We start from the raw sequence: 14,195 nt of genomic DNA, 5'->3' as shown, positions 1-14,195 counted from the left end.
TTTGTATTTTTAAAAAAATATTAACAATATTAGAGAAAATGACTAGTATAGTTAGTGGAGTACTATGTGAAATGACTTGCACGTTGCAATCCCATAAAAATTAGGAGATTGGTGCAGTGTAATATGGAAAGGATTTATTTCTTTCAGATACATCTATTGTTTTATTGAAGAAAAATGCTATGTATAGGTGATATTATGCCAAGGAGCTAGGACATTATGCTAAGGGAATCAGATCATGTTCTGTAGAAACAATCTTCAGACAAAGACTGCTCTATAATTCTGTAATCACAATGACATTTCAGTTTACTAGAAGTATAAATGAGTCAAATATTATAATAATCACTTAGTGTTGGTATTTTTCTACTCTTAACGGTGAACATTAAAACGAAGTCATAATTTTACATGCTCTAAAGTGTTGTTTAAAGTAGTTTTTAAAGTATCTTTCACCTTTATGACCTCCACAAGCTGTTACACCCATGGAAACTTTATTTTAGTGTCAGTCCACAAAAGAACAGTTTGTTCAGTGCCATTTTCTTGTTCAGAGACTTCAGTTTGAAATCAGCTCCTCCATTGTTTGCTCCAATCAATCAAATCTGAATTGAAGTATCTCCTCTTTGGACCTGGAAAGTTTTGAAATGCCTCTTCTGTATCTGAATAATTTCAAATAATGTACATGAACCATTAAGAGACTAAAAAAAAAAAGTATTGATAACTTAGATACAGAAAGAAATACTGCAATGTCTTGAAGTAGCTAATACGATCTTTCATAGATGGCAAAGTATGTGTCTAAGAAAAATCACGTTGTTATAGGAGAGATGGCTTTAAGATGTGTTGTGCTGGTAACTTTATGCAGCGTCTTCAGGCAGAAGACAGCCTGCTGTGGTTTATTTTATGCGTTTCCTAGTTCAAAGTCTTGGTCCATGTAAATGCATGGAAAAACAGTGTATGTAAATTGTATATTTAGCTAAGCTATATTAAGGCAATCTTAGACTGCTGTAAATAAAAGCCTACATTGTCACATTTTTGCATGAGTAGTCTGGGGTAGCTGAAAAACTAGTTCATCGGCCACGCAGTTTACACTCCTGTGGGTAGTATACAAGGAGATTGTTAAACCTTTTGATTTCCTTATGGTAGATGGAGCCATCACCAAGTTGCCTTGCTTCATGTGGGTTGGAAAACCTGAAATTGGAGAGGAAGAGGGATTTTTTTGTACTTGATTTGAATCGGTCTGTAATGACCACCGTGCAACTTATTAGAATTTTCTGGCTCGATTTTAGCTGATATCTCTGAGCTGTATCTTTAAGGGGAAACTGTGCTATGGGTTGAGAACTTAGGATAAATTGAAATTTTTTGTTGTTGTTGGCAGATAGAGAAGCATTTATTTGTGCTCCTAAATGACAACTGTGCTTGGGAAAAAATAACCTTAAGATGAGGTTATTTTAAGAGTGAGCTTAAAAAAAAAAAAAAAGTTGCTTGGAAAAAGATATGCCAACTAAGCAGTGTCAGCAGTAATGATTTGAGCCTAGGAAATGGATGAAAAAGTGAACCAATTATTTCAGAAGATACACAAGCATGTGCGATAAATTTATGAGTTTGAAGCAGTTATCCATACAGGCTCAACAATTTTAGACAAGAAATTACCCAATGACTGTTTTTTTAAAAAAAAAATGGTTAAACCATTACTTCTTCAAATTTTGCAGAGTTGGAACTAATCTGGTGGCCAGCCAAGAAGCTAGACAAAATTACTGCAGTCATTTTGCTTAGTTGTTAGACTTTAAATAAATAAATCTCCCAGTACTGTAAGGAATAGAAGCATAAAAACTTACATGAGTATATAAAAGTAGTTAATATGAAACATGAAAGTTTTGCAGAAGTGTGAACCTGAGCACACAGGGCTTGGATGACCTGTCAGCAAATTATTTTCCACCCTAATATGCACACTGAATATCAGAATTGGTAACAAAATTTATGGAGGACCTAGTTCTATTTCCAGATACTAATATGCAAATATGATGAGTGATAAAAGGAAGGTAACTCTCACTGGTGACATGATACTTATTCTGCGGCGGCTGGAATGCCTCGGGAATGTCACTTGTTATTGTTCTCTTTTGAAAGTGTATTCAGTTGTATGACAATTACGATTCACACATGACCTGTCTTTTCTGTTTTGTTCAATGAAAACTTTTCTTCAAAGGAGAGCATATACCTGCCAAGTGGCCCATTTGATGTACATCATAATTCCATATCCAAAGATCTTGTGGGCATTTATGTGATCAGAATTTATTGAAAGTAACATTTTTCTTAAATTCCTATCTGGAACATAGTAATCTGGTATTAGGCTATACCAGTTGCAAATTTATAGCTTATATATCTTTCTTAAAAAATACCTTTTTATTATACTTATACCTTAATTTATAACTTGCATGTCTTCTCGTGAAGGCTGTCTAATACAGTATGTGTGTCTTAATGGTTATAAGGCAAATTAATCTGCATTAGTCTGATACTCATGTAGATACACCGCACAAAAGCAAAAGGTGAGTTCCTTGCTACGGTACTCTCATCTATACCCTGTGAACTGTCCCCCAGCATCCTTGATTCTGGTTTTGGCTACTGGTTCAGTGCTAAGAGCTTAGTTTCTTATAGGGAGAAGAAGTGTTAAGAAAGCCTCAGTGCTGCCTGTTCCGGGATGCCCAGGATCATCATTAGTGCGTTCAGTGTAATATACTGGACATCTTGGTTCATTACAACAAATACCGATGCATTAAAACTCAGAACTACCCACTCGTCGTCAGCAGTATACTTCAGACCAGGCGTCACGTGCATGCTACAGCCACGCCTGGAGGAAGGAGAAGTCCTCAAAAAACCTTGATATCTTCAGGGATCAAGTTAAAGTTCAGACAGTTGACTTGCAGTCTTTTACAACAAAAAATTTACACTGCTGATAGTCCCAAGATTTGCACATTCCAACATCAAAGTGACAATTTTTGATAGAGATGCTGTTAAAGGGTTGTCTTTGCCTCAGCTTATTGGCTTCAGTGTGGGCCATTTCATTGCTTATGAGATCTGCCTCTTGATCCATTTCTCCCTGACCAAAGCTGTGGACCATCCACCCAGCACATAAAATAAAAATGTCTTGTAGGTTTTGGAAAGCTCGGAGAGCTAAGCAGGGGCAAAATAATGAAAATAGTTGAGATGTGGGCCATACAGTTAAAGAGCTGCCGCTCTCAAGTATTACCAGCAGTAGGTGATCTAGTACATGTAAATACTCAACGGTATAATGATGTTGCTTTAACATTGATGCTTTATTGTAACTTTGGCAGTAAGTTCCCATTGATACTTAGCACAGATTATGGTGGGATGTATATGCATACAGTTTTTCTATGATAATAGAATAATTTTTTGCCTTTGTATTCTTTTCTTTTGTCTTAATGGAAACTGGTACAGAGTATGAGGGGAATGTATGCACTCCTGCAGCATCATTATTATTGAGCAAGTTCATATCAAGCTTCAATAAAACCTTCAAAAATTGGTACAGGGCCATCACCAAGATTTTTCAAATCACTTAATTTGAGTTTTGACCTTTTACATTTTTTTGCCATAATGACCTTACGGTAGATTGCAGTTAAAATATACTGTAATAGTTTTACAGGTTTTTAAACTGGTTTTCTGAAGTAGTTTATAACGAAGCAATTTGTAAGCAGTTAGAATGACCCTGCAAACACCTACATGCATGATGTGTGCTGCACATAATTTTGTTCAAAGAACTGTGAAAATCCTACCACCTCAATTTGGGGCATTAGAATGGATAGGAAGGGACAGTTCCCTACCTGTGTCATCTTGTTTCTGCATATTTCAAACATGTCTAATTATACCTCGGTGGTTTTGCTGGCAAAAGGGATTGCTCTCGTGGGGGACTTTTTATGTGCACATCCTAGAGTAATAGTATTAGGAAGGAATGAGTCTGATCATTGAGTTCATCCCCCAATGTACAGAGAAGGCTGTTCCGCAGCGTGTTTTCTGAAACCAAATGCTGCAATTCATGGTTTCTTCCCACGAAGGATGACCACACAGCCTGTTGGATATTGGCACTACTAAAATCCTGTTTCCTTGATCATTGGTAAGAAACGCTGAATCACAAGGGTGAGAGAGCTCTCAGTGAAGCATGTACCTGCGCGTATGCTAACTTGCACCATGTAGCTGTGTTAGTTGCCGCCATCTGCCACTGCGAAAACTCTTTGAGATCCCAACAGGATTACAAGAAAGCAATGAGAAAATATCCAACCTGTCCCAAAGCTACGTTGTGTTATTATGTATCTGTTGATTCTATTTACTGCAAGAGCTGCTTCTCAGCATAAAATAATGAGTTAGTAAAAGTAGTTTCTGGGGGCATTAAGGCAAGTGATGTGAAAAATACAGCTCAAGATTTTGGTATACAGGACTTTTAAAGAGGGGTGTTGATTTTCTGGCAAACTAAGCAATACATCCTGAAGCATTCAAGATTTGCTTTTCCCTTACAAAAAAATAATTTAATTTAACTGCTTGCTCAAATAGCCTTTGTCAAGTAAATGAATTATGCTTTCATTCGTCTTTTGCAAAGAAGGAGGAAAGTTTCCAGAGCTGCTGGGTGGTAGAATAGGTAGCTATAGGAGCACAGACTCCATCTTCAATTTAATAGGTTCATTCAATGGTTGGGAATTAAAACACCCACATCTTTGTATTTGGTGTTTGCTGTATTTCAGTAGATACCCCGTTTACAGCTCCTGCAGGAGCAGCAGCAGAACTCGGCCAGCAGCTGCTGCTTGCCCTGCTAAGGGGAGGGTGCCTGTTGCCCCAGCCCTTTGCGGGTATGTGCACGCACCTAGAGCAGATCCTCATACAGTCTTAACCTTCTTTCTAAGGAAGAGTTGGTAAGCCCAAGTCTGTTGCTAGCAAAAATAGCGGTCATTTACTATTCAACCAAGCAGCTCTTTCCTCTCCTGAGCAAAAAGGTTGACTAGATAGGAATATTCTGATGTGCTGGATCCTGCCTGTGGCTATGCTGGAAAACAATGTTACGTCTTCTCACTCTCTCTTTTCTTCCCCCCTTTTCCTTTTCCTTTTTAATCTTTTCAAATAAAGCCACTTTGTCAAATGCTCAGGAAGGATTAATTAGGCGATGTTTGTTCAGAGCTTTGGATGTCTTAAAGCTTATTTGGAACGAGTGCTGAGTATTACTCTTGATACATTGACTTGATTATCACCAGCATCTTGATAGAGGAGTTTCTTTTTTACCCTTTGAATCAAGTGCAGTTTAGGATTTTATTAAAGGTTGTGTATATTTTTATATATATTATATGTATTACATATTTGCATATCACGATACGGATTTTGCATTATTTATATTTAAAAAAAAACATTAAAGTGTTTTATATGAAGAAAAATACACTTCATTTTTCTCTTACCTTGATCTGCTAAAACAAGTTGTATTTCATAGCTATATGAATATTTTGAATTACTATGTGGAAGTCCACAGGCCAAACAGGGAACTACTTTTATCTGTAGAAATGAGAGTATCCTTGAAGTAGCAGTGTTACCAGTTATATGCTTGAATGTTTTTTCTCCATATATTACATTGTCTTACATTAGGAAAATACCAGAGTAAAAAAATTACTCTAAAGTGGTTTTGAGAAGAAAACATAAATTTTTATGGGAATTGTTTTTGTTCAGACACAGAACTTTACATAAGGTTAATGCTCAAATTTTGAACTGAGCAAGAGCACAGTTGTTCTTTTATGTATTGTTATAGCTTCTTTGGGGTGAAGAGAGACTGAAGATGTGTAATTCTAAATATGATGCCTCATTATTTTACCCTATTTGGGTTTTTTAACACTATAAGTATGGTATTTGAACAAGTGTTGGTGTCTTACTAGTAGCTTATGCAACTCAATGGAATACGTATAATAAATTATCTGATTCTACTACAGATTTTATGTCACCTATTGTCATGTATAAAGTAACATGAACTCATGTCATTGAATGTTCTCCATGGGACTTAACTAAAATGATAGATTGATAGCGCTGTACTCAAGCTGCCAAGACAAATGTTTATTTACATCTATATTGCTTTAGGATATTTCATTTTATTGGAGGAGTTGTTAGTCTATCAGTAGATGAAAGAAATTTGCTAAAACCTTCGTCTTTTGTACAAGTGAAGTATACTCCATTTTAGAATTTAATGAATTGAACTTCAGTGCTGAAATAAAGTATAGGTGAAGCATTATGCTTTGGGAGAAGAAGAGTGTGAATCTGACTAAAAAAACCTATATTTCTGTTCTTTGTCCTGATAAAGCAATCAATTTACGGGCATTTATGAAAGATTTTAAATGACTCTGTTTCCTCCATTTACTAACATCACAGGGTTGAAAATTTGATCTTTAAGTCATCTTATCTGTAAAGCAATCGCCACATCAGCTGAAAAGGCTTTAAATCCATACAGTTAAACACTTTTCCTGTGATGCATCTGTAAAACATATACATGTGCATATACAAGTCTATGTAATATAAAGATCAAAGCTAGCAGCAAGCAACTCTGTTTTTATTTTTCTCAGTTTTAATGTTTGGAAGATTTATTTTGTTACCCAATATTTCTATTTGTAGAGCAGATAGAATCACTGGCACAATATATTAGAACTTTTTCTTTTGTTTTTATTTAGTTTGACAAAGGTTATGCTTACAGCATTCGCCACAGTTATGGGAAAGAAGGAAAGAGAACTGATTATACTCCGTACAGCTGCATGAAGATTATCATGTCCAATCCACCAAGTCAAGGGGATTATCATGGTGAGTTCCTTGGAGGGGGGTGTGTGGGGTGTGGAAGTTTTACAACAGTGGAAGTCCTTGGCTAGAGAAGTTACTCCCTCCCATAGTCTCTTAAATTATGTATTTAATTTCAAGGCCATAGTAGTCTTGCACTGTTGTCTTTAGATTACACTTGATAGCTTCTGGTTTTATATACATTGTGTCATGTAGTGCTAGGGGACTTTAAATGTACAGATGCTTTAAAAAGTGACCAATTATAAAGGTGTTTTGAGGTATGAATTCAATTGTACAGAAATTCTGAAGATTGCTAGGGTACTTTAAAACATTCTACCTCTGTGTGACTAAACATGAAAAACCTGCAGTGGCTTCACCATTGATATTCTATTACTTAGTTGTTTGTTCGATGTGTCTCAAAACTGATTTTGGGGGACACACACACACACACACACACACCCTCTTATTTAAGGTGGTGGAACTTTCTAAGGTATTTATAAAGTAATATTTTTGCTAAGGACTGTGCTTTTAAAGACCAGTTGGTGCTTATTACTTGTCTTTTCATTTTTTCCCCGCAGCTATTAACTGTACTAGTGCAATGGTTGTTAGTAAGGAACTAAGTAAAACTCTTTTCCTGTCAGTGAATGAGAACTGTGGTTCGTTTATGTTAGGATATTTTCTGTAACTCATGAGCCCATTGTGCCTCGATAACCATGCAATGGAGTAATTATTTAAAAAATACCCTGCAAAACCTCAAAATTAAAAAAGTAAGCAATTGTACACGTGGGCAATTAACTTTCATATTAATAAGCTGTTAGATAATTAGGAAGAGCTTAGCTAGTCTCTTGAGTGCCTTACTGCTCTAACTCCTGGGTAAACAGCCTTGTTTGTGAGCTTGCTTGTTTTTTACTGCCAGGGTGCCCATTCCGCCACTGTGTTCCTGAGCTGTTGAGGCAGAAGCTGCAGTCATACAAGGTTCCTCCCAGTGGAATAGCTCAGGTAAGGCATATTTTGTTTGGTGCTTTCATTAATAAGGCACTGCTTTTCAGTTTTACTTTCTCTTTGTGTAGGAATGCTGTATGTGATTTGTCAGTGTGTATTGTGAAGTATCTCTCCTAATAAAAGGTTTAAGCCAGAATATTGACTTAACTGGCTCCAGTGCTCCCACTGATATGTTGATTATTTTCATTACCTTTTATTGTTTAGTATCATGAGTCAGTTTATTGCTATAGTCGATGCAATACAGAATTTTGTTTTACTTCATTTTACTGCACTGTGATAAAACAAATGTTTGAATCTGGTAGTGTTTTAGAAAATCTATTTTTGTTTTTGCAGTGACTTGTTGAAGACTCCACTGTGTAGTCAGTAGACATAAGTGATTATTTTCTGTAATAAACTTCTAAACCCGTACATTTTTAAATAATCCATTGTGCTAACTTCCCCTAAACAAAAGCACATCAAATACCTAGTGAAATTAAGCAGAGATTTTTTTAGTAGCTTTTTAAAAGGTAACACTAAATTCAAAACCTATCTTATATAGCAAGGACAAGGCAGGAATTGGAAATTTTTGAGAGGTATACGGAAGGAATGTGGCTGGCATTGCTTGATGTAGCAAGAGGTTAAGACTATAAAAGGGTGACATTGTTTTCATTGGAGGAAGTTGTAGTGGTTAGAGTTAAGCTGAGACAGTTCAGCAAAGAGTCGTGAAAACTACTTTAGGTCTGTAGGAAAAACCTGCTTGAAGTTGTCATCGTTAGTTTGTGTGGAATGTCACCGTTGCTTGTCAGGCATCAACAGAATGTTGAACTAGATAGAAAAGAACGTGAAAGTTCCACTTAAACTAGTCTCCCTTGGAAAGAACAAGTAGAATTAAAAAAAAAAAATAAAATAGTTTTAGAGTGTTTGTTGTTCATTCATTATGATTCTTGACAAATTCTTGAAATACCCAGACTTTTTCCTAGGAATGTTGTTTCTTTTGTTTTTTCTTCTTTTCTCCTGGTTGATAGGAATAAGCATTTGGCTCTCTTACATGTATCTGATAGACACTAGAGATACTTTCCTTTGGCTTTTTTCCTTTCTATATGCATCAAAAATTGATGCTACTCTAGGATTTTTATCCTGCTAATCATTGGAAAGATTGGTGAGTATTTACTGTTTTAGCTGCCTTGCTATGTGTGGGTAGGATTTAGTAGAGGTTACTCCTTCAGTGAATTTGCACAGTAGGGCAGTATCTTTATATTTAACATAGTTCCTTACTTGATGTGAATTGGGTTTTGTTTTTTGTATCTGTGTTTGTGTGTTTGGGGTTTTTTTCCCCTTGTAAAGTAGGATTGCAATGCACTAGGAATCTTAAATTTTCTTATCAAAAGTGATTAAGAAAAACAGTTTCCATCACTGTCATCTTTGCCCAGATGTGGATGCCATCCTGTTCACAGATTTTGTGGTGTCAGTTTAAGTACAGTTGGGGTACAGGGCTTTGCAGTGGCTGTTCCTAGTGTTAAACCAAACTAAATCCAAAACAAAACACCTTCCACCTGAATAATAGTAATATTATTATTAATAATAATGATAATAACGATAATAATAGCGGTAGTACTAATAGTAACTAAACCCAAAACAAATGAACCTCCACTCAAAAGCTGCTGCTGCTAATAAATAAATAATAATACAAATAAAAAAGAAGTTGGCTATGGCTGGGTTTTCAGAAACTGGTATTTTGCATCAGACAGTCTTTGAAATATTCAGTAGGATAAGAGGAAGAGACATCTGTCTCCAAGATATCGTACAGACCTTACTGCTTGTTGCTGTTTTCATGGTCCAATAACATTTGCATGACTAATAACAGTTCAGGATCCTTCAGTCCAGACTGTGGCTTTTTAGAGTCTTCTCTGATGCTGGTGGTAGTTGCTGAGTATCAGAGATGTTGTTTTTCCTTCAGCTTAGTGAACGGTTATCAGTGGTGGGGGGTTTGACAGTCTCTTGAAGCCTCTGATGTTGTTGCTTTGCACAACTCTGGGCCTCAAGACTGACATTCGGTTCTCTCTGCCTGGTTTCTGGTAGAGATGAATGCCTTGTTCTAGACTGAGGGGACAATTAAGTGGCCATGTGCACAGGACAGCAAACAAAAGGAGCAGGCATTTTACATCAGTTTTCCAGGATTCTGAGGTGCCTGCAATGAGTGGAAGTCTCACATACACTTAATGAAAGACAAAATAGTTGAATCATCAACAAATGTGTGTCATGGTGTCATGGGTGAGACAGGGAATGACAGCTTGTAGTGGATCTGGATACTGGTTTGGTTTTGGTTTTGTTTCTTTTTTTGTTTGTATGTTAGTTGTAAGAATCAAGGAGGATAGAACTATACCTCTGCTTGATTGTCTCGTACAGTCCCTCATTTGCTCTCTGCTCTGGTGGTGTGTTTGCTGAGGTCTCAACTTTCCTTCCCGGCAAGGGAATCACTACCAGTCTGGGAAATTGGGGCAGAAAGTCATGCCAACGCATGCTTTGCAGCTGCTTGCAGTTAACAGTCTCAGGCATTACAGGCTGGTGTCCCAAGGCATTTTCCAGCATTCACCTCCATTCATCTCTGATCTCCAGGATCATCCTCAGCTTCCCAGGATCTTCACCCTCATTGTTCTGTGCTCCAAGCCCCTATTTTTCTTCATCTAAATAATCTATCTGCAAAACCTGTGGTCAGGTTCCTAACTGGTAGTTCTGCGTCACGTCTCTCTATTAATGGGACGATCAGAACATGTCACTTCTGTTTAGTCCAAATGTTATCAAAATTTACAACCAGTCCATACCAGTTGCAGCTAGCTAGCAGGTTCATGTTTGATGGTTTGAATATTCAGTTTGGGACATTTTACAAGCCTCTATATGAAATCTGTGCAAAAGTAACTAGAACCAGCTGTTGTTTGCTCAACTGTTTCTCAGCTTGCTTCTTAATGGGTGATTCTGAGGGAGTTATGAGACTCCCTGCAGTGGCAGCAGGTGTCAGATCATGTGAACAGTAGACTTTTGCTTTCCAGGTTAGTAGTGATGCATGCTTCTCTGTGGCTAAGGAGGTGCTTTAAGGAATTCAAATGAAAGCTCAAGACTTGCAGTCCCTGTTGAGTGCAAATTACAGTGTTCTGGAAATCACATTAAAAGGTAACGCAGTGGACCTTCTGTTCCTGAATCAATTAATCATTTCAGCCCTCCCTGCTTACAGCAGATATATCACTACCAAGTTATATTATATGTGTTACGTACACCAAGTTATATTTTTATATGTGTCTATAAATATATATATATTATAACTTGGTGTTCAATGTATTTTATATATCTAATATACCAAATTATAACACAAGTTCTGTATCAGCGAAATAAAATACTACAGGATCTGTGAAAGTAATGCACTGAGCAGTGAAAGCAAACATATATGTGAGTACATAGATTTACATATTTAATGGACTGCAAACTGTGGAATGGTATTTTAGAAGCCACCTTTCATCAATGAGGCACTCCAAAATGGAACTGTCCATCTTAGAATCTAACGAAGTGCTGATATTTCTGTTCCTGGGATGGATAGGTTGTGGGACTGCTGTCAGCTTCTCTAATGGGGAAAGTTATTCTGTGCTTTTCCCCTGATACTTTTCTTCAGCAAGAATGCTCCTGCTGCACAAAAAAATTAAAGATGGCTTGGGATCAGGCTGCTTCACTGTGGGATCCCGGGATTTGATCATGATTCCAGAATCTGGTCAAGTTTACTGTCCAATCCTGTTTGAAGTACTTCATGTTTGACTTTGAAAGATAGAGTATTCCTGCTCATTTCTTAAGAGGGTACCTTTGATTATCATCAGGAAACAATCTGCTGGGCAAAATTTCCATCCTGGTGTACTGGGTTTTTACTTTGTATATGTCAAGTTTGCTATGCTCCTAATAAGTGATTTTTTTACCTATAATTTATAGTATTTTACTGGACTTGAGAAGATAGGACTTTCTGAACTGACTCAGCTAACAACTGGCTGCATAAAATCCTTCCCCTTCAGACATAAATGTTTGTTTTTATTGCTTTTTTCCAAAAGTTTAGCTATGGCATTTCCTCTCTGAGAACCCACTCTCCCAGCAGCATATCAACTTAGCCATTCATTAATTTTTTGAACTAACAGGCACTTGCTTTCTTTCTGCCTTTCTAGGATTATGACCTTCAGTTGACAGTAATTGCAACAGAGCAGTAGAATCCTTCTTTTTTTCTTTCTTTTTTAATTCACCAATTCTATCCATTTGGAGATCATACTAGTTCTTAAAATGAACTGTAGGTTTTTGCTTATAGCGCTGTGTAAATTCTGGGTGATTAATCTTGGTTTTATTTAGTAGTATATTTTTCACCTAGACTAAGTGTTTTCAGGGCTACAGATTCCTTGTGTCCTATAAGCATGTATCTATAACTAGGAGACCTCTTGGGTAGATGGTTTCTGCCCTAGATTTTTTCCTACAATTATCTGACAATGTGTGAATCTGTTACATAGCCATTGTAATGGAAATGAATGAGGTTTTTAAAAGACATCTTCATGCTAGGTCTCAAGGAGCATATCTGTGCCCAAGATCATGAGATCTTCAGAGCTCACACCTACAATTGTGTTTGTGTGCTCACCAAGTGTTTTGTTCTTGTTGAAACTTGTGTATAGTCCATAGTTTTTGCTGAGCTAGATATTCCAGGGTATTCTTCTGGACAAATGGCATTTGTGAGAGTACGTCATGCTGCTTTCTTCAGATAAGCAGTAATAATTTTTTTCTCTCCTAAGCTAAGAAGTCCACTTTAAAGGTTTCAAAGGTCAACAGTTTCTATTCCTTACTAAGATTAAATTCTCATTGTGAAACAGAGATTGACTGGAAGCTCATCAGACCTCCCAGAAGCATCAATCAGGATGTCAATGCTGTCCTGGCCAGAGGGTCCAGAGAAGCGGTGGCAACTCAGGCCACACACTAAGGATTTTACTTTGCGTGGCTACTTTAAATCTGTTTCATTTGGGGTACAATTTCTGCAAGTGTGAATGCAGACACGCAAGTCTGAGTTTGGTGCAGGCTTAGAACATGTCTCTATCAGCAGTGCCTGGAAGCCTGTGTTTCTTGTTCAGGGGACTCTTGTTTTTTCATAGCATCTGTTGAACCCTTATCTGCAGTTCATAAGCAGTGATCTGAATCAGAACTGTTACTGTTTGAGGGTGTTTCCCTTCCATTTGTTCACAACATTTTTTTAATATTCATCAAGGTCCTGCTGACAAACTAACCTTGAGGAATTTTTTTTTTTTTTTTTCTGATGAGAGTCCAGGGGGGTCTCATGGGACAATGCTTTTTTTGATGTTTTATGTGTTTCTCTTCAATAGTCTTTGTGCCAGCTGTCAGCACAAAATGCATGGCTTATTTCTGAATATATTGTATTCATCAAGGGGATATAGATGTTTGAGTGGTGGTGGTTTATCTTCCATGAGGTTAGTTCACAGTGCTTTAGACCATCAGAAAATTTGGATTACTCACATGAGTAATTCTTTTTCCTAGTTCTCCCATAACTTTCATAGGTTATCTCAGGAGGTCCTTGAGTCATGAAATCCAGGCCACTGTCTTAGTTGATTGGCAGTTGCTTCAGGTGGATTTGGTTGTTGCAGAAAAGAATTGCAAGCAGCAACTGCTTGGTTTGTATGCGTTTCCCTTGCTGTGTTTGCTGTTTATGCCATCTGTTTCTGTGCATTCTTTACAAATCACCTTGTGCTCCACCTTGATTTCAGGTCTGGTTTCAGGCTTGCCCTGTCTGTCCATTCAGAACCTGAGGCCATTTTTTGAGGAACATTGAGGTTCCTGCAAGTTATTGTTGGGACTTCGATCAAGTACTTCAGTTGTCCTTGAGACTCTCTTTTTTCCAGTATAGGTTGTAGTTGGTTCTCTGTGGTAAACTACATTCTTCTGTGGTCAAATGTTTATTTTTATTTTTATTTTTTTAACAGCAAGAGTATGCTTCCATCTGACGTTATCAAGATACGTCTATTAATGTTATTTTCAATCTTTTTCAGTGTTTTTACCTTGTTTATTTTGGGATATTTATTGGATTTGAAAAATAGCCTCTCAAGTACTGGACTTATGCTCAAAATTTTTAATTTCAGACCTGTCCATTTTTGTGTGAATGATGCATAGTTTTCCAAATGTTTATTTTGGATTTAGCTACGTGGTTATAAATTGTTTGTAATCTGTTGGCTTAGAGTACTCCTGTTTTCCCTTCAAGCCCACGAACAAGCTCCTTTCTTGTTTATAAAGCTTCTTCCTCATGGCTATTATGTGAGCCAGAATGTGGGCTAGTGTCCAGCCCATACGGTTGTGGTTTTACCCAAGATGGTTAGTTTTCCAGTGCTGTTCTCAGTCTTCTGTTT

General features: G+C 37.1%; 1 protein-coding gene across 1 annotated transcript in view; it reads left to right on the top strand.

Moving 5' to 3' along the window:
- PRIM2 (DNA primase subunit 2) overlaps window positions 1-14,195 on the top strand; it is a 127,958-nt gene that overhangs the window by 99,627 nt on the left and 14,136 nt on the right. Inside the window, exons 11-12 of the mRNA XM_055714145.1 lie at window positions 6,693-6,819; window positions 7,709-7,791. Of these exons, the coding sequence (XP_055570120.1) occupies window positions 6,693-6,819; window positions 7,709-7,791 (210 nt within the window). The remainder of the gene's footprint in view (window positions 1-6,692; window positions 6,820-7,708; window positions 7,792-14,195) is intronic.

The sequence above is a fragment of the Falco cherrug genome, chromosome 6 (assembly GCF_023634085.1).
Source record: "Falco cherrug isolate bFalChe1 chromosome 6, bFalChe1.pri, whole genome shotgun sequence".
Classification (NCBI taxonomy): domain Eukaryota; kingdom Metazoa; phylum Chordata; class Aves; order Falconiformes; family Falconidae; genus Falco; species Falco cherrug.
The sequence above is the reverse complement of the archived record's forward strand: the minus strand, read 5'-3'. Positions and strand labels throughout refer to the sequence as shown.